Below are 20112 nucleotides of genomic sequence, written 5' to 3'. Positions count from 1 at the left end.
CCTGATGAAGTGGATGAAAGTCTGCGAAACGTAGCCAAATATATTTTAAGAGTTCTTTGGCGTTTGTCCTTGTTCCCACTAAAAAAACCCCCTTTTTGGTTCAACCGTGGAGGACACAATAACCAACTACCAACTTACTTTCGATTTATATCATCATATTTCGTCATATTTGGCAGAACTTAATAAAAATGTTTTAATTACGCTGATTGCAGATTTCAAGATAGGGATGATGAATTAGTTTCATCACTGATGTTATGTAATCTAAAATAATATTTTCCGAATCATTTTCTGAAAAATTGAATCTAAAATTAATATTCACGAATGGATTCAAATGAAACAAAATTTCCTCAAACATTAATCTGTACCAAATTCATCATATAAGGACCTTTTCACTTTGGAAAACTACTCCTTCAATTTTTTACCATATTGTGAAAAAGGTGGAGTATTAAAAATATGTATTTAAATCTTCATAACACCACTACTTTCTCTTAAAAAATAATAATTTCGTCAACATACAAGAAATCTGTGAATGGAATCTATGGTGGACAAAATGAGCCACAGTTAATTTCCTCCATGAATAAAGTAATTACTACTTAATTTAGAACACTAAATTAACTGTGGTATGGGGTACCCGCCGCTCTTTAAATTCCTACGTCCCTGGATCCATGTCATAACAATTGAAGATGTCATGCTGATCAACAAGAAAAGATGAACAGGTATTGATGAAGCCGCATTGGTGGTAGTAGTGGAGGGGTGGAAGGTCTTAAGAGCACGCTGTATATAGAAAATTTGACATTCAGCTCTCAAAGTGCGACTAGATCAGTTGTCGAAAAATCATCGGAGTTCGATAATTATTAGTGCTTTCGATAGTTATTGGAAAACGTTTTCGAAAATGAAGAGTGTGATTACACATACTACTGCTATAATTTCGGAGAGCAGAAAGGTAGGCACAAAATATTTTTTTTACTTCATTCAAAAAAAAATTAAAAAAAAAAAATGTTAATTCAACATTTGGAATACTGCTTAGATGTCACCCTATCGGAAAATGTTAAACATAAATAAAGAACTAAAAACATCTCTTTATGAAATAAAAAATCATTTCACACTAAACATGATTCAAAAAGCAACATTCAAAAAATGTCATCGTTGATATCAAGATATGCAAGAAAGTTCGTTAATAAATATCTGCCAGATGAATTTCGCACATTACTTATTTCACACAATTCTCATTTTATTTGGTACAAAAATACAGGTGCCCCAAAAATTAGGACGAACTTTTTTTTAAATTGTAGTAAAATAATCCTATCGATACATACATGTACATATATATATATATATATCATATAAAATATGTATATCAGTATATTCTTTCTGAGATACAAAATATCTAAATGAAGAAGAAACTGTCACTTGAATCATTACCGTGAAAAAGTAGATATATCTTGAGATTTCAAAAATTCCTTATCAAAAAATAGGGTTGTACATATAATGTTTAGAGCAGCCCTGCTGAGATACAGCTCCCTAAAGATGCACCTAAGAAGCAATTCTTAATTTTTTTTAGAAACTAAAAAAATGGCAGAAATGAAATTTAGCAAACAAAAAATTTTGATTGTGTTTCCCTATAATATTAGCATGATATCCGCCTACTTGATTCGAAGATAATTCCTGCCTATGCGTCTTACTCTATACGCACCTGTTACAATTACATATTTGTTTTTTAAAAACCGTTACTTTTAGCAAGAAATTAGAGGCCTTATTTGTTCAAAATGAATAAAGCTTTCAAAAAATTTTTTCAATTTGAAATTGCTTCTCAGGTGCCATCTTTAAAAAACTGCAAGCAAGGGCTGCTCTAAAAATTTATATGAAAGACCCACACCATTTTTTGACAAGGAATCACTCCACAAATATTTTCGAAACTATTCATAATATGCACCCTCACACATTAGTGGATCATCATTTCATTTCCTGTATAAAATTTAGTTAAGTTACGACGAGGCGAATAGATGTGTGAAAAAACTAGGAAAAAAATATGGATTAAATCAAGCGAACATTATTGTTGTTTAACTATGAACGATGTATTTATTCTTTAATCACAAAATGATAATCACACTTCTTTTTTTTTCCAGATAAGAAAACCATTGATGGAGAAAAAACGTCGAGCAAGGATAAACGACAGCCTTGAAACCCTGAAACAAATACTCCTGGACTCGAAAACCCTAGTCAGGGAAGGGGCCTGCAAGAAAAGCGGACAACGAACTGCGAAACTGGAAAAGGCGGATATTCTGGAAATGACTGTACGTTACCTGCAGCACCTCCACCAAAAGGTCAACTCAATACAAGATCAAACCAAGCCGAAACAACAAGAATACGTAGTCAGATCAGCAGCAGACAGTTCTACCGAAAACATCAAGTTAGGATTAACTCTCATACCTACAAAGCTCAAAAGTGGAGAGGTGGTTTTTGTTGTTCCCTCTACAGATCTCAAAGAAACGAAAACACACAATACGAATAACGAGGGTTATGCAATGAAAATTGAGGATAAAGTCTGGAGACCTTGGTGACCATCCAAAGCATACAATTGAAACGAACTGGCTGTGATTTTTGTACAAATTGTAAATATGTTGTTAATAAATTGAATTTTTATTTTTCATTTCATAAGTGGTCGTACTTAATTTGAGATTATTTTCTTCCATGTTATTCTTGAGATTAAGATTGAGCAAATATTGGTTGAAGATCGAAAAACTGTTATATCTACTATGGTTTTCAGACCAATCTTGCAAATTTAGGACTTACTGAACTGACCTTGTGTGGGGGTTCAACTGTGCAGTTTTAAAACTTCTCGGTTCAGTTTGTGTCTAGCAAGGGTATATAGCCGTTATATGTTCCTGGTATAATTTTTCTAAATGATTGAGGAGATATTCTTGTAGAAAATTCTAGACACTCATGCGATTGTCCTGTGGCCAAAAATCTCAGGGTAGCAATTAATCTTTCGTGTGGAGATGTTGCAGTTTTCATGACTGTATCTTTTTTCAGAATCAAAAGTAGAAACCAACGATAGTAATTTTTCGCTGCACTAGCGAATAATTGAGAAAATCTAATTCTTCCCTTATAAATTTAGTTTGTGGATCTGCTCGAATCCATGAAACAAACCGAAGGATTGAACAATTGATGAACTGCACCTGTGTGTACATCTTAACCCACAGTTGAATCTGGCAGTTATAACTATGCCGTTAAAACTGACAGTATGTGAGTGGCCGCCCTTATTGACTTAATACGTCCAATTGAAATTGTGATATACATAAGATGTACTTGCCGCTTCCCTCTCATCATTTTCCAAATATCCTAGATAGGCGGGATAGCTTCTCACTAGGGTAGCCACCCTAGGCTCTATGATATATACCCCGCGTGTATCTAACTTGGAATGAATGAAGTAAATCAAACACACAGCTCTTTTTTGCAAATATGCTCAAATTGGTTGTTTTGAATTACGCTCGTTTTGATAAAAGAATATATGTCCCAAATTTGCATAATATATGCTTAACGACGTAGTTTCAATAGTAAAAGGAACATACGAGAGCACCTTATGCGATTTAACTCAAAAGAGCCTCAGTATTATTGAACAATGGAGCTTGTCAGTGGAGCTAAACATTAACCCAATCAAAGCCACAGTAATCCCATTTAATCGGAATTGGAAATTTCCAACTTTCCTGGCAGGGCACAGGAATAGTTTCTTCGCTGTGCTGTGCTAGGCTACGCTGCCCTCGATGTGCGGCTAGACTTACACCAAATAAAGAAAAGGGTATGGAACGTATAGTGAGAATCAACCTCAAATTGGTCCTGAAAGTCTTCCAAAAAATTCTCTACGAAATGGTATTTCTGTTGATACTTTGTGTAATTTTTACCCTGCGACAGCTGCAAAAGAAGGCTCGTGAACAACAATCAAGGATCTATACAGCCTATATGGACTTAAGTAAGGCCTTCGACTCGGTGAATCGGAGAGCGCTATGGAAAATCATGAGACGCCTTGGAGAATACCTACCCGAAAAATTCTTAGCAGTGTGTAAAAGCCTCCATACCAACAACACCGCTAGAATACAACATAATGGCTCTACAACCGACCATTTCTCAACCAACTCTGAAATAAAACAAGGATGCGTGTTAGCGCCTTTACTGTTCAATATTTTCGTTATAGCTGTCTCGATAATTGCTGACATGTGTATGCCTGCAAGAGGGGTTGGAATAAAATTCAGATTTGATGGAGGCCTGTTTAACCTGAAGTGCCTCAGAGCAAAAACCCGTACAGAGTTTATCACGTAACTTCAATATGCAGACGACTGCGCACTTATCGCTAGCAGCCCAGAGGATCTACAGATAATGTTATGGACACCTATAAACATATATAAGAAGCTTTAGGCCCCAAACTCAATATTGACAAAACTAAAATCCTGGTAAGTCCGCCAGAAAACCTTCAAATAGATATCAGCCTGGAGGATAAAACTCCAAAAAAGGTCGAGCAGTTCAAATACTTGGGAAGCTTCATAAATACTAGGTATAACCTGGACACGGAAATACACAACCGTATCAATTCGGCATCACAGACATTCTGGAAGCTAAAGAACAGAGTGTTGCAAAATCACGACCTCAATCTGAAGATCAAGACAGCCTCCCAACGCTCCTTTACGGAAGCGAAAGCTGGACTCCCTACAGGCGACACATTAAACAGCTTGAACACAACAACGTCAACTGAGACAAATAATGCACATCAGTTCCACAAAGTTTCATATGTGTAGAAGTCTTGCAGCGCGCGAGTTTTACAACAATTGAGACTCAAGTAACGAGAGCCCGACTCAGATGGAGCGACCACATTCTGAGGATGCAAGACTCAAGACTCCCCAAAATAGATCTGTACGGCGAATTCACCGAAGAAGTTCGAAAACCAGAAGGCCAGTATAAGCGGTTCAAGGATATACTGCATCAATCCCTAAAATCAGTTAATGCCAATCATAACTGGGAACAACTAGCGTTGATGGGCAGATCACAGTGGCGGTCTTTGGTCCACAGTTATAATGGAGACTCGACGAGAAGAATACAGCGGCGGCCAGATCTGGTTGGTGACTATCCATGCTCAGAGTGTTGAAGGATCTGTAGGTCACGGTTGGGTCTCTTCAGTCACAGGAGGCCACACAGTCGCAAGTAGCCCTAAGAAATTATAATTTTGTTAGCACCGATAATTCGGCTTTTTTAGTCGATTTGTAGCTTTATTCTCGGTAACGAGATTTAGCAATAAAAAATGAATGAATGAATTGTGGGATGGTAGTTTGCTGGTTGATTTTCAATCACCTAATGTTATACATCTTAACTCTAGAACACCCTTGTATGTAGAATTTCTGTTTGAAACACTTTCTTTGATGCATAATTTAAAAAAAATCACCCTTGTGCACAGAGTGTGAATGAGGGACATGTGACATTTCCCTCATGGGTTTAGGTAGATTCGAGCCAGGGAGGAGTTGGCCCGCCCACAACTCTCGGTGGCTCTTGCTCGATTTCAATAATCGATTTAATTTCCAAGGAAGCCAGCAAAGAACTACACTGAGTTTCTCAAATCAATACCAAAAAAAATCTTGGCGTTTTGATCGAACTTTCTCAGAACAGTTTATGTTACTCCATATAACTTTCAATTCATTAAATTCTCATTATTATTATTCGAGTAGAAATCAACATCAAAAACCTTTGTGAATAAAGTGGGTTCAGGCTTTTATTCCCGATATTCTCATTAAAGAATTCGTTTCAATTGAACACCATCGTTTAGCATAATGATGAAAGCGGGTCCGAGAAAATTCACCCCTATCCAATCGGGGATGAAATCCTCAATGCACCCCCATTTCTCCAAATGTTGGGCAACGTAGCGCGCACGTGACACCATGTCCCACTCCGCCAATTGAATGCTGACGTCACTAGAAGGATACTTTTAATGAAGCCGGGAGTTGACCAGCGAGGAAGAGCATCATCCTCTTCGCATTTCCCCCACGTGGGTAACCGTTAGTGCTGTGAAAGAATGCAATAACATTTAACCTTCAAATAATAATCGACAATAATTATTCAACTTAGGCAAACTCCGATTGAAAGTGATATTTTACTTTTCTCAATTGATACTATTGGAAAGGGCGCCAAACTTTGAAAGTTTTGGAGGTAAGTGGATCCAGTGCAACATTATGCAAAATGATTGAATATATTGACACAAATTAATCAAAAATATTCATTTCGTAGATTGATTTGAATTTTAACAGTTTTATTCATAATGTGATAACAAGAAAAATTACCAGGACAAGGGAAATTACCAGAACAAGACAAAACTGCTGATGTTAAATTTTTTTAACTTTTTTTTAATCGAATGTGACGAAATAGAAAAGAAAAATTTTCGGAATTTATTTATCGGTGTGAAAGCAGGTGGAAATAAGAATTCTTCCTATACCCTTATCATTATGCTGATTTAATCAATAAAACTTTCGAATTCAAATCAATTCAAGAAAATTTTTTCAAATTTCGATTAATTATTTAATTTTCGAATGTTAGAAATACTATACAATACTATATGATGAAGTGAAGTGAAATATAAAAATATTTTAATGGAATATGTAGGAGTCAAACATCCACTTCCTTGAAAATTATAGGTTTTCACTTTCAAAATCTGAACCACGAGTAATGGATAATAATAAAAATCAGTTTGTAGAAAAAACTGTTTATGAAAAATAATGCAAAGCTTCTAACGCGAACCATATTTTTTTAAACAAATTTCAATTGCAATATAGGTATCATCCTGTCTAGTGTTTTTAGATGTTGCAAAATCAGAGGAGCCCATAACAAGTTCAAAAAAAAATCTCTGTACCGAAGCACCAAACAAGAATATTTTTCAATCAATATTTGAAATACATAGGTATCCATAAATTGACTTTGTATGTTTAAATTTCTCTTCTTTTCGCCCCTGCTTAGATACGACTCCTCCAAAATGGCAGCTGAAAAGCAATTTTCAATTTTTTCATAGTAACCAGAAAATTGACAGAAATGGATTTGAGCGTTCATTATGGAAGCGAGAAGGTAATCGAAATGAATTTTGGTAGTTTCCCCCTAAAATTGCAAGGGATACCAAAAACCACCCCTAAAATTTGTTTTGCTTTTTTCGTTAAAAATGTAATTTTTGATAGCTTTATTCATTTCGAACAAATAATGTCTCTTGTATAATTTCTTGGTAAAAGTAATGATTTTTGAGAAAAAAAATTAATTCATTTACAGGTACGTATCGTGAGTCCTAAAGGCTGGAATTATCTTCGTACTTAAATTTACCTAGTAGGAGGATATCATGCTGACATTACAGAGGAACACCAAAATTTTTTATTGCCTATTTGCTCCCTGTATAATAATTTCATTTCTATCAGTTTTCTGGTTCATATGAACAAAATCAAAAAATTGCTTTACAGGTGCCATCTTCAGACAGCTGTTTCAAGCTAGGAGCTCCTCAAAAACAAATAAAAATCCATGGATTTTTATGTCAGGTCTTTCATATATGCATATATGAAAGACCCCCACTATTTTTTGACAAGGAATCACAAAAAATTTAAGGGGTGGTTCAATCACGAAACGAAGAATTTAAGAGGTGATTCAATCATCCATATTAGAAATCTGAAAAATTTTGTATTTTCTTCAAGTTAGTGGAAGCGTAGTTTCCCGGCTCGTCCATCCATATCGAGAAACTGGAAACGTGATCGAAAGACCGAGAAGTTGACGCTCAAGATCTACCACTCCAGCACAAGATCGGTTTCTGTGTCTAATCGTAGAGAGCCTTTCAGCACTCGTCGACTCATGGAACAGCGGCTTTTGAACGTTTCTGTCACTGTGGTGTAATCGACATCGATTGGAATTGGGCCAATGAACACGTGAATTTAAACTATAATGTGGAGGTCTGTTATTGTTCACAGATGAGTCGAAATATGAACAGTTTTCGGCGTCTTCGGGTGTGGACCTATCCTCTGGTGATATCGTAGATCCTTTCATCCGTTCAGAGACGATACAGTTACTGTTTGGGGAGACATACCGTCTGTTCCGATATTCCTGAACAGTACTGTCAGTAATTCAGAGACGATGCCTATTGGCCCAGTCGTTCGAGTTCTATTATTATTCGATTGCTGGCCAGTAAAACCAGCAATATCGGAACCATTGAACTCTGAAAGAACTGGAATGGCCTCTTAGGTACCGAAATACGACGAAAACTGTGTCCAACTGAAACGGAAGATGTAGAGCAACCCATCTCTTTCTAATGGTTCGGCAACCAATCGAATAACCGCATCAGACGTCGGACGCAGCAGGCGTCTCGCTTCAAACGCCCCGGGTTGTTTTTGTTTACATCGATATAAACCAATTGTCAGAGCGCAGAGAGAGATAGATTGCTCTACATCTTCCCTTTCAGTCTTCCTCAGTTTGCCTGCATCGAGATGCCATTCCAGTTCTTTTAGAGTTCAATGATCGGAACAGGCCCATAATCGTTGGTCCTGGATGGTATCATGAATGCGCAGATTTACATAAAGCAAGTGATGGGAATATTATTCGTTTTTGTTGTTGCTATTAGGCATTTTTTTTCATTTTTGGACAATAATGCGCCACTCCATCGTGGAAGAATTCTAGTGAAGCTCTGGAAATTCATGGTATTCCGCATTTGGCCCTGCTACCTCGGTTACCAAACCTCAATCCCATTGAGCACGTTTGAGATCCTCTGCAATTATGAGCTTTTACTGCAATTGAATAGAGAAATTGATCTAAAGTATGCAAAAGCGGTGTCAGGCAATGTTGATATTCGGGGAGGCCATTCTCTTCACTTAACTTTTTAAGTGAGAGAACTGATGCTGATGCGGTGTGAAATTTATAGAGAAATGAGCGAAAGAAATGCTTATAAGCATATAGATTCTTCTATTCTTCATATTTAATTTATGGATGAATAAAAATGGAAACTTAAGAAACATTTTCAAAATTTCTGAACTTCCTTAACTTTTGTTGAAATGTATATTCATCATCAAGGACGGCAGTTTCATGAAATGAGAATTATAATGAATAAGAACTATGAGAAGATTTTTTTATGAAACTACGGAATACTTCAATCTTACAATGTCTCTCAACCTCGCTCTCAACCTTCATACAATGTTATACATGTATGTATTAATTCCCAATGGAAAACCTAGAAGTTACTCATGTTTCATCAGACCTCCATTTTCAGATTTGTTTTCGTAATTTCACGTAGAAAAACAATTTTCTGGAGGAAATTCGAAAATTTGAAATTCAAACAACGCAGAATTTTATCAGGAATCAATTTTCATAATGAAATATAGGGTTACCCATTTGAAAAACGAAAGTTGGTGTCATTTCCGGTGATACCGGCAGTCCTACGACTCTCAAACAATTCACAAGGAGTCATCTAACCAGTCAAAGCTTACCTAGGAAATAGCAAACGTGAATTTCCTTCCCAAAAATATTTCAACGAATGGAATTCGTAAGATGTCTGTACAATATAGGTAAAAATTATTTTATGTGTTTAAGTTTATCACGAGTTTCCAGCAGTAGATAATAAATTTCATGAATTATTCTATTTGATCGTTATAAGAATGTTAAAATAGTTATTTTTGTATCTAGTGCGAGAAATGCTACTTTGGTGATCGAGAACTGATTTTTTTTAACGAGGCGCAGCCGAGTTAAAAAAATAGTCGAGATCACCAAAGTATTTCGCGCATGAGATGCAAACAAAATTTTTTCTACAAACGTCAAAAATATTATTCCAAAATAAGTAACATGCTTAGCTTAATATGGAAAAGAGTATTGAAATTTCAGGATCAAGTGCCGTCACCTCTACGGTAGTTGCTTGCAAATCAAAAATGGATAGTCTTATCCAACTCCTAAATCTACGATATCACGAGCTGAATCTGAGTTATCTGGTTTAGGAATACCTAATTATGGGTTAGTGCACTGGCTGCACCATTAATGTTAACATTGTGAATAATAAATAAAATTAGGTAGTGTTAAATTTTCTCACAATTTGAAAGCCTTAATTATTGTTATACATTAATAAATGAATGATTTCTTGGATTTTTGCTTGATTGAGGAACATAAAGGTTAAGATATAAAAATCCCATATAGTTTACATGCAGTGTGCGAAGTAAGTATTTCGCACACTACTTCGCGCACCGTGTCATGGTAACGAAGGAAAATGAAAAAAAGGGTCACTTCGCATATTGTTGTCAATGCGCGAACCTTGTCATTTTTTGACGTTTATAGAAAAATGATATGTTTTCCTCTCGAAAAGTTGTCCGCTTTTTTCTTCGGTGTAGCACATTGTATATATTTGTTGATGAAAATGATCCTCTGGACTAGAATTACTCTTTCCAATGGATGACGAGGTCTTTCTCACGTAGGCGTAGGTGCAATTCACCGATGCAGTCGCGTTCGTCTTGTTTTTGATTAGGAATGTAGGTAATTAGGGGGATGAATCATAATAGTAATAAAAGTCTGATTATTTCGACGAAATATACATTGTCTTTTTCTGCAGATATTACAGGAAGGTTTTCAGGAATGAGAGCACCATTTGAAACTGAATTAATTTTTAAGTATATGGACCTCGAATAATTTTTGAAAATCTGTGCAGAATGTGTGTGGGTTTATTTAAATAAACACATCTCTTCCTGCTTCATTCATAACGAGACTAATCTCACGTACCTTTAATAATTCATTCGCAACTACAGTCCACTGAGACTAGTTCCTTGTGTAGAATACACATTACACACAAACGAGCTACTTAATTTCCCACCCAGTATTTTCATCGAAATCTCACAACCATTTTATTTTATTGATCTATATAATACGTTTTAATTCAAAGTTCTTCAACTCGTGATTCACTTTATTTCGAGCTACTTCAAACTAAAAAAAATGGAAATATTTAAGCACAACGTAAACCCAGTTTTTGGTGTGTCCTTCAACTGCTATTGATTTTTTCTCATCAATTTTTAAATTTTTATTAAATTAATTTATATCAGGGTTACTTTTTTCTCCAGGGTTCCAAAATAAACTTATTTATATTCTAGTCTTATATAGTCGTTATCATGTCGTCTGAAAATGTGATAGTGTGCAAAACAAATAACAAACCATTGGACGATAGTTCCTGATGCGCATTCACTATGTAAGGCAATACAATTGTTTCAAGCGAATGATACATATAAATGATCAAGAGCAAGGATATCTATATTTGAATTGCATAAAAATGATTATCATTCAAGTCTATTCAAGCAGAAAGGTCAAGTTCACGACAGCTGATTATATTGACCCCTTAATGATTTTCCATGGGTTTTACCAAATTTCTAGTTGGAATTTCCGTTTCTTTTTTCACGTTTACTCGAATATAACTCGTAGTTAAACTGAAACTTTGAAGCGAAAACATGACACGATTCTTGAACAAAGTTAGCCAACTATACATGTCTACATGACAACTTTTACACGTTTCTGAATTTGTTCGGATCTGTTGGAAGAAACATCACTCTATTAGGACATCGTTCTTAAAGAATTGGGCATATTTGGATCACAAGAACTTAAGTTTTTCTTGCATAATTCTCTCTAATTAGTGATATAAGTTGAATTACTATTTTGTCAGAAGCAATTTTTTGTAACAGTTGTGATTAATGGATGATATCTAAACAATCTGAATGAGTTATTGAATTCGTTCGGAAGCCTTAATCAGAGAAAAAAAATCTTGGGGAAATTCAGGCTTTATTCGAAAATTAAAATTCTTTAAATTCTTGTTCATATTGTTTTTGTTATCGTTATTAAATCATTCTTCATTAGGATGAAGAACAGTGGCAATCCAGAATTATTGAACTCTTTTTTATTATTGGAGTATTTCAAGAAAATCTCTAATGTTGTCGAATGTTTATAAATATAACAAATTGTCCACTTTTTAATTTTCAGATGAAATTATCAAAGAAGCATTAGTGTCCAGCTATTCGATCCACAAGTTTGATTTTATTATCATATGGAATTTTGTTGTCGATTTGTCATAATTTTTCTGATCAAAATCAAAAGACTGATAATAGTCAAATTGCTTAATTGAAAGCTAAAAGTTCCTGAGGAGATATGGATGAGAATGACAATTTTGGTGTCGATATTCCCTGTTAATTCAAAAGTTTTTCACTCAAATAATTGGCAAATAAGCATTATTTTCTCATAGGTAAATATCCTACTGCACACCTTTAATCATCATGGAAAAATTAAAAAAATATATTGTATTTCCTGGGCAGCTCCTTCGAAAATGATTGGAGAGTCCATGGAAAATAATTTCTAATCAAAAACCTCTAGGTAATATTGAAATATTATTGTTTATTCAAGCAAAGATAATGGATTATCCAAGAAATATACGAACTATTCAAAGATGACCAAAAAATTTGATTAGCACTGGAATTGGAATTCCAGGAAAAAGGATGAATTTCCATCCAGACTGAGATGAAATAAGTGGTCAAAAACAAAAACAATAACTGATGGAAATATTGACCTATATAATTCTCGCTTTTCTACCGTTTCACAATATTGCCGGCCGTAAAGATAAAATGAAAGTTAAACTTGAACACTTCGTTCTAGGTCATGCCGCGTGCTTGCACACTATCCTGTCTAGTATGACTGTGCATCTCGCGAAGTTAGCAGATAGAAGTGATAAATTTAGCCTTTCTAGTTAATTTTCGGACGAGAATGAGCGAATAATCACAGTATCAAATGAACACTGATGTGATACTTTTGGATTAAACTAAGGAATAATTTATGAACATACAGTAAGAAAGTAAACTTTACTTAAAACGCATTTACTCTCATTCATTACAACAGATTCTCAGACTCTATTGAATACCGTTTGTGTATGTTGTGAATAATTGGACAATTTCGTTTTCTTGCTCGTCAAGGTTAACAAATTGTAAGTTGAGTAAGGCAAAAACTGAATGTATCCTTCTTTACCTATTGGAACTATGAAGTTAATTGTTTATAGGAATTTTCAAACTTCATGCACTGAAAATGAACTTTATTTTGGATCAATGTTCGTTTCAATGAAAGGAAGAAATACCATCGAAGACATTTGCGAAAAATAAGTACCTATATACATATACCTAATAAGGGATGAATTATAAAAACGTAACGCACAAAATTTATATCTTCGGTTGGTATTCACTATCTTGTAGAAAAATTCTTGAAAAGGTCGATTTTTACATTTTTTAACATTAAATTACGCAGTTTTTCATGTATATAGCTGAGGATTTTGCCTTGCACCTTCTATGAGGGGTAGAATTTTTTTTATTGTGAACCCTAACTTTTTTACCAGAAATAGAGATTGACTTTTTTGTTGCCGAGGATGGTTTTTCCATTTTAATTTTTTAATAAAATCAAGGATTGAACTTATTTTGAGGTCAATAACATCACTAGGAATGATTGATCTTCTTAAGTGTTATCGAAACTATCAACATAATTAGTGAATGAAAAACATATCAGTTACAGTCCTCAATCATTCATTTTTATTTCAGATAATTCACCAATTACTACTACTCTACAAATAAGCCATAATTTCTACAAAATATAGTAAATATAGAAAACGTGAATTTTGTGCGTTACTAGTTCTTACTTTGTGAAGAAACATCAGCACGCAATATTTCTCGGAACAGAATTTTCGAGAATTTCAGGTTACTGAACAAAGATTGAAATGCTTAAAACCCATAACCCACTTCTTGACTATACTCGTTGGAGTTTAGAAACAGATGACATACAAGCAAATTTATGTGGAATCTCTCATCAGTAACTCAGTATTTCACAGAAACGTTTGCCCATTGAAAATTCACATTCATCAATCGAAAGAATGTTGTTTCACTGTCATAATAGTTTTGTTCGCAAAAGTGCGAAAGTTTAATTCATTTAAATTTTTCTGCTTTTACTTCTGATATCAGGTATTATATTCCGTTGTTGTCTACTTTTTGCGACAAATATATTGGAATGAAGGGTAGGTAATTCAGTATCCATAGATATATGTTGGTCATGAACACTTTCCTTCTGAAAATACTAAACGAATCCATAAAAGTTTGGTTGCGTGCCATGAAAAAGATCTCCGTTGTCTTAGCTGTTATGTTTGGAGCTCACATCCCCTAGCTTTACCAAAATCAATTGTTTCTTCATCCATTAACCTACATTGGCTCATTTCCATTGAAATCTGAGTTCGGTTGGTATTCATTTTTTATGATTAATCAGCGAAAAGTCATTAGGGGAATTTATACAATACACGAATCCACGAGTGTCCAATTTGGAACTGTAGATATAATAGCAGTCATATTTCATTGCATTAGAATTCGAACAAGCTATATATACTCTATAACATTAGCAGTTCTATACCTACCCAAATAGAATAAATTCATCAAAATGATTTTTTGTGGTAATAAGTAGTCTTACGTCAAGATAACGATAACAATTCCAATAATTTCCATCAACTTTCAATCTGGAAAAAATTAATAAGTCAGTTGTAGGACATCATCAGCATAACGGCAGATCTCATAATGCCTGGAATAAAGAAAAATCGATCGGCTATCACATACAATAGAATCCAAACCATTGTATCGCATCGGAATGGCCCCTACGTAATTTTCACCCCACCATTATCTAGAGAGTTTTTTATGTAGATGTAGGTTGTATTGCTGAAAAAATTGTGTTTCCAACATTCCAACCCATTGCCGTTTTACGGAAGGATGTAGTACCCTTGCTCTGGATGGATTCATATGTATTTGATATGGTGGCACCAGCAGGAAACATTTTTCGCAATCTACAATTTCACTGTTCCGGTTCCCCCACCACTGTAGCCATAACTCCTTGTATATTCTCTCAAATTCTCCTTTCGCCGAGATATATTTGATATAGGTATCTTGTCTTATCTATAAAATATCTATTCCCCCTTGTTTCCTTGATGTTTGGAATCATGCACGCTGCAGGAAAGGTGCAGCGCTTTCAAAGAGCTAATAACTATCTGACCCTCTATTGTGTAGTTCTTCCCCCTCCTTTTTTTGTTCATATGAGATAGGTGTGAAAAAACTTTTTTCACTTTTTAGATTATGAAATTGAAAGGGGAAGATATTTGGATGTAATCTTTCACTACTCTGAAGTCTCTATACAAAAAATAATGTCTTATGACTATACTGTTTGTGTAAGGGGTTACCGCCCCTTAAAACCACCCTCTCGTGAGATGCAAATGATGAAACCTCATTTTACGAAAAAAGGTACCAAAACTCTAACCAAGACCGTTTCCAGAATAACATGCTTCAACATGGTCATTCTGTTGCCAAAAAATCAAGTTGAAAAAATTATTCCTTCTGTGATGATATTTCTAATGTCATTGTAATAGGCTTGTTCGTAGAGTGGTTCACAACGGTTGTAAACTGTACAGATCAAGCGCAAGTGGATTTTCGCTACCCTAAAATGGAATTGCGCTTGCTCTATACAGTTCACAACCGTTGCAAACCACTCTACGAACAAACCTAATAAATCAATCTTCCTAATAAAATAAGCTATCCACTTTTGGTTCAAGATTTTCAAATAAAATATTATTTGTAGTTTGTAGTACTTACCCATCGATTCTGCTCTCTCATAAAAAATGCTCGTATTAGTCTTATTCTCTATTTTAATATTCGAATACATTTTTGAATGAAAACTTAAAGATAAGGATGAAACTTTAATTTCTGGAAGCAAATATAAACTGAAAAATTAACGCCATGCGGAAAATTATTGAAATTCTGGAAAAAGCACCTCCCCGAGCAAACCTACGACCCCATTATGATGGTTGGACAGACGCTTTTTCCAGAACTCAAGAACTGTTTGCATGCCGTTAATTTTTTAGTTGAAAAATTATCATCAAATATACACGTACTATCATTATATCGAATAATAAATAGCTTCAAACTCTGGGTGATGAATTTTCTTCTTTTTATTAATTACCTCAATAACGAAACCGAGGACGAAACTCATATTTTTGAAGTTTTCAAAACGATCAAAAAGACAGTCCAAAATGAAATATCTTCTTTGCTAGAACTCCGTATCAAGTTTCTGCGTTTGATTTGATTTGATTTGGGGACTATTTCAGAGGAATGCCCTAGGTTTTCCTATAAATTACAATTTTAAGAATTAATTTGTTGGAATGAGTTGGGATTTCCACGACATCGGCAGAAGCATGAATTAATAATATCTCATATCCAGTGTCCAATATAAATATTGGTATTTTCATTCGAAGCCAATGACAAAACAGGAAGTGGGATAGACAGAAATTCTGGAATACAGTTGGGAAAGATTATATTATATACCTACTCGAAAAGATAATTTGTTCTATTGAAATGAATGAATGTTTTACTTTGGGGGTGTTCCGAAATTGGGTTAAAAAAATATAATGGCATATTCTACTTAAGAAATAGGTCGAAAACTTGAAATAAACGAGCAGAAACCGCAGAGTTTCCAAAACACTCCAGAAGTATATTCCTTGAGAGAGTAATTTTTATTTTATTCGAACATGATGGTGGTGAGTGAGTGAAAATTTGTACATATTCCTCAAATTTCACATTTCTAGTTCGATCTAAATTTATTTTCACCCGCAAGTTTATTATTGATCTTGTTTAAAGTATAATTCTTATATGAAAAGTCCCAATTCCTGAACATATGTGCTGCTTTTTTTCTACCGAGCATTTAAATCTTTAATTCAATTAATTTCACATCGTGCTTCAATTTCAGATGTGTCCTTTCAATGGTCTAACTCAAATCTTATTGCTCATCTTGGCCATTATTCTGATCAACACTGTCGTAATAAATGCCCTGTCCATCAAATTCGAAAATGAGTCTGTTACAGTACACATGGATGAGACCATAAGCGTGCCATATACTATACTCAAAGGTAATTCCAATAGTCTGATCATATTTTGTAACTGAACTGAACTGAACAACGTTATTCTAGACACGGCAGACGAATATGAAGATGATGGGACATACTTACTGCAGTTGAAATCGAATGATGGCAATATAGCAACTATAGATCAAGAAATATATGTTACTTACAACGAACTACCTAAGTATGCTTCAATGAATGTAACTGGAGTATTTTTAGGTGATGAAATCCGTACCCTGAAATCGTAAAAAAATCTAATATTTCATGTTTTTTCAGGAAAAACCTCAGTTTCTTGCAGAAATGTTAAAAAGAACAAAACGTTAGATGGAGCGTTAGATGTAATTGTTATAAGAAAGCATCGTTTAATAGACACAATTTTCACAGTGTCAGTGGCTACTTTAGTCAGTATTATTTATATAAACTTTGGATGTTTTTTAAACTGGGGTGAACTGAAGAGAAATTTGAAAAGACCCGTGGGTCCTGTGATAGGATTGTGTAGCCAGTTTATATTCATGCCCTTGGTAAGTTATGTATGTCTATAATCTACGTTAGTAAGAAGTCTATATTCTACGTTGGTGAGAATTTTATATCCAACTACATAATTTAAATGTAGTCGATTTAGGTATAATTTTGGACCACTTTCATATTCATTTTTTGTGTTGGTAATTTGGGATAAAAATTAGTTGTAATTTATGATCTTAAGATTTTATATGCGATCTTATAGTTATGAGTTATAATCGTTTATAAAGAATAACCTGTTCAGTGTACGTACCTACTCGTTTTTTTTTCACTACATTTTATCAATACAAAAATATTTGAAAAATATAAATAATAAATAAAAAATATTAAATGCATATTTAATTAACGAAAGCTTTCATATTCTTTATCGAAATATATAGTTTTAAATAGTCTCAGTTAAAAATATTTCCAAAATGATTGAATTTTTAATTAATAATTATGTATATTCTTTAAATTTTCAGTTAAGTTATGGACTCGGAAGAGTTTTGTTTCCTGAGAGCCCCGAAATGCAACTAGGAATGTTTTTCACAGGAGTAGCTCCATCTGGGGGAGCCTCCAATATTTGGACCTTAGTGCTAGATGGAAATGTAGATCTTTCCATAACAGTGACTAGTTTGGGCAATTTCGTAGCGCTCCTTATGATGCCGTTATGGATATTCAGTTTGGGCAAACTGATATTTAACCAAGCGAAACTGGTTGTACCGTATCGACACATTGCCACTTCTGCTTTTGGATTAATCATACCATTAGCAATTGGATATTTGCTGACTAGATACTGCAAAAACTTGGCTTCATTCTTGGCTAGGATTTTGAAAGGATTGTCCTCACTTCTGTTACTGTTTATTATTGTATTTGCTACTGTGACAAATTTGTACTTATTCAAGATTTTCTCATGGAAGGTGAGTATACAGAATTGACTCATCAACTATCACTAGTCTTTACTTTCATCATCATTATAAACTTCACTTCGGTAGCCAAAACTAAAGGTTCTATATTTTGAGTATCTACGTTTTGATTGGTACGGATTTGAAGATTATCGTCTTCTTTAGAACTGGCACAATGGTGGTAGCAAGAACTAATGAACGCATTATTTTAGCGATTGTGCGTAAAGGTACTCCTAAAGGCAAAAATGAAAAAGCTTCACCAACCAACGCATTTTCTCAATGGTCTAGCTATCAATGTAGGGAAATTTATTGTGATTTTTTTTTAACAAGCCATCTTCAAAATATAACGACGTCCGGTAGGATCATTTAAAATGTTAATGTCATGAAGCAAAAAAGTCAACACCAAAACATTTCTTATATGTATTCAAAAGTACGCAGTGTTTTTTACGCTTCAACCAAATACATATTGAAAAGGACGACTAACGATAGCTATTTCCCTAGGATTATTCCATAGATTATTCAGGGTAACAATAAAGAAATGTTCATTATACCATGTGTAATGCGAATCAATGTCTACTACCGAGACAATTATGTTAAAATTTTTCAGATCGTTGTAGCAGGGATGGCCTTACCATATTTAGGTTTCACAGCAGCATTCATTCTATCCAAAATATTGAGACAAGCAGATCCAGACTGCCTAGCAATAGCTATCGAGACTGGTATACAAAATACTGGGATAGCTATATTTTTATTAAGGTTCTCATTGACACAGCCAGCAGCAGACTTAACGACAGGTATGCATAAGATGAAGCAGTAGGGCTACTATAACTACCAACTAGTACTTAAATACTTTACTCAATAACATGTATCATTGAAGTGATTTTGAACCAACCAGATTTTACAGCAGCACTTACTGAATATTCGTTGTTACCTAGTAAGAAAGGTATTTACTTATAATGCTACTTTCACACTATCGGATTTTTACCGTAGGTTTTTTTCCGTACGCTACGCATATCCCCGAAAGTATCAGGTTGCAAAAATGAACCTGAACACGTGTATATGATCCCAATATATCAATGTAATTCCGGGAAAAACCAAATGGTGTAAAAGGAGGGTTGAAAATATAGATCATAATGTGCTACGCTGGAATAATCTAGTATTGTTCAGCTCGATGAGCTAAATTTCACCCTCTAATTCAGACCGAAGTAAAAAATTGATTGCTTATTTCTTACCTTCCAGTGTGCCCTGTAGCAGTTTCTATGATGACTCCTATTCCATTAGTAGGGATCTACATTTATAAGAAAATTCAAGCGAGGTATGTTTTCACAGATAATATTCACTTCAGTGGAAATTAATTGTTGATAATAGCAAATACATTTCAGGATACGAGGCCCTTCCAAGCACATGAACAATAATGAGGGTATTCTTAGAAATACGGAAGAACCAGAATGCTACACAATCACTAGGCAAGAGGAAGAAAGACCTGAAACCTGAGAAGGCGTTCATTCCATTGAATCAGTACGAATGAGTATTATTATTGAATGTTGATTTTCAATGAATTTTTATTTAAGTGGTTGATTGTTTTAAACAGAAAGAATTTCAATTGTTGACTTGATTCGCAATTACAGTGAATGTTCAATTTTTAATTTTTTTTTCGTAATTTGTTGGACCTCATCATAAAGTTAAAACTATTTATTCATGATGGTTTCTTCATCGAAAAAACTCTGTGGCAGAAGTTTTTCC

General features: G+C 34.4%; 2 protein-coding genes across 5 annotated transcripts; both read left to right on the top strand.

Moving 5' to 3' along the window:
• The first annotated feature begins 727 nt into the window (after nt 1-727).
• Nucleotides 728-2658, top strand: LOC123313492 (protein hairy-like). The gene is made up of 2 exons (XM_044898401.1): nt 728-943; nt 2127-2658. Exons 1-2 carry the CDS (start codon nt 893-895, stop codon nt 2559-2561), a joined length of 486 nt encoding a protein of 161 aa, XP_044754336.1. The 5' UTR covers nt 728-892; the 3' UTR covers nt 2562-2658.
• Nucleotides 2659-5977: 3319 nt separating this feature from the next.
• LOC123313856 (ileal sodium/bile acid cotransporter) lies at nt 5978-20015 on the top strand. Of its 4 annotated transcripts, none has more exons than XM_044898931.1 (8): nt 5978-6189; nt 16816-16975; nt 17036-17185; nt 17243-17487; nt 17947-18384; nt 18977-19163; nt 19609-19684; nt 19752-20015. In XM_044898931.1, exons 2-8 carry the CDS (start codon nt 16816-16818, stop codon nt 19861-19863), a joined length of 1368 nt encoding a protein of 455 aa, XP_044754866.1. In that variant the 5' UTR covers nt 5978-6189; the 3' UTR covers nt 19864-20015. The 4 variants fall into 4 exon arrangements, with proteins under 4 accessions (XP_044754866.1, XP_044754865.1, XP_044754868.1 ...); XM_044898930.1 differs by lacking the exon at nt 5978-6189 and adding an exon at nt 12647-12848; XM_044898933.1 differs by lacking the exon at nt 5978-6189 and adding an exon at nt 12647-12848 and having other exon boundaries at nt 19738-20015.
• The last annotated feature ends 97 nt before the right edge of the window (nt 20016-20112 follow it).

Source organism: Coccinella septempunctata, chromosome 5, assembly GCF_907165205.1.
Source record: "Coccinella septempunctata chromosome 5, icCocSept1.1, whole genome shotgun sequence".
Classification (NCBI taxonomy): domain Eukaryota; kingdom Metazoa; phylum Arthropoda; class Insecta; order Coleoptera; family Coccinellidae; genus Coccinella; species Coccinella septempunctata.
The sequence above is the reverse complement of the archived record's forward strand: the minus strand, read 5'-3'. Positions and strand labels throughout refer to the sequence as shown.

Excerpts from the sequence above, each read along its gene's own strand:
- LOC123313492 (XM_044898401.1), top strand. The coding sequence starts at position 893 with ATGAAGAGTGTGATTACACATACTACTGCTATAATTTCGGAGAGCAGA. Across the intron at positions 944-2,126 it reads TAATTTCGGAGAGCAGAAAG|ATAAGAAAACCATTGATGGA; the intron begins GTAGGCACAAAA and ends TTTTTTTTCCAG.
- LOC123313856 (XM_044898931.1), top strand. The coding sequence starts at position 16,816 with ATGTGTCCTTTCAATGGTCTAACTCAAATCTTATTGCTCATCTTGGCC. Across the intron at positions 16,976-17,035 it reads GCCATATACTATACTCAAAG|ACACGGCAGACGAATATGAA; the intron begins GTAATTCCAATA and ends ACGTTATTCTAG. Across the intron at positions 19,685-19,751 it reads TATAAGAAAATTCAAGCGAG|GATACGAGGCCCTTCCAAGC; the intron begins GTATGTTTTCAC and ends AATACATTTCAG.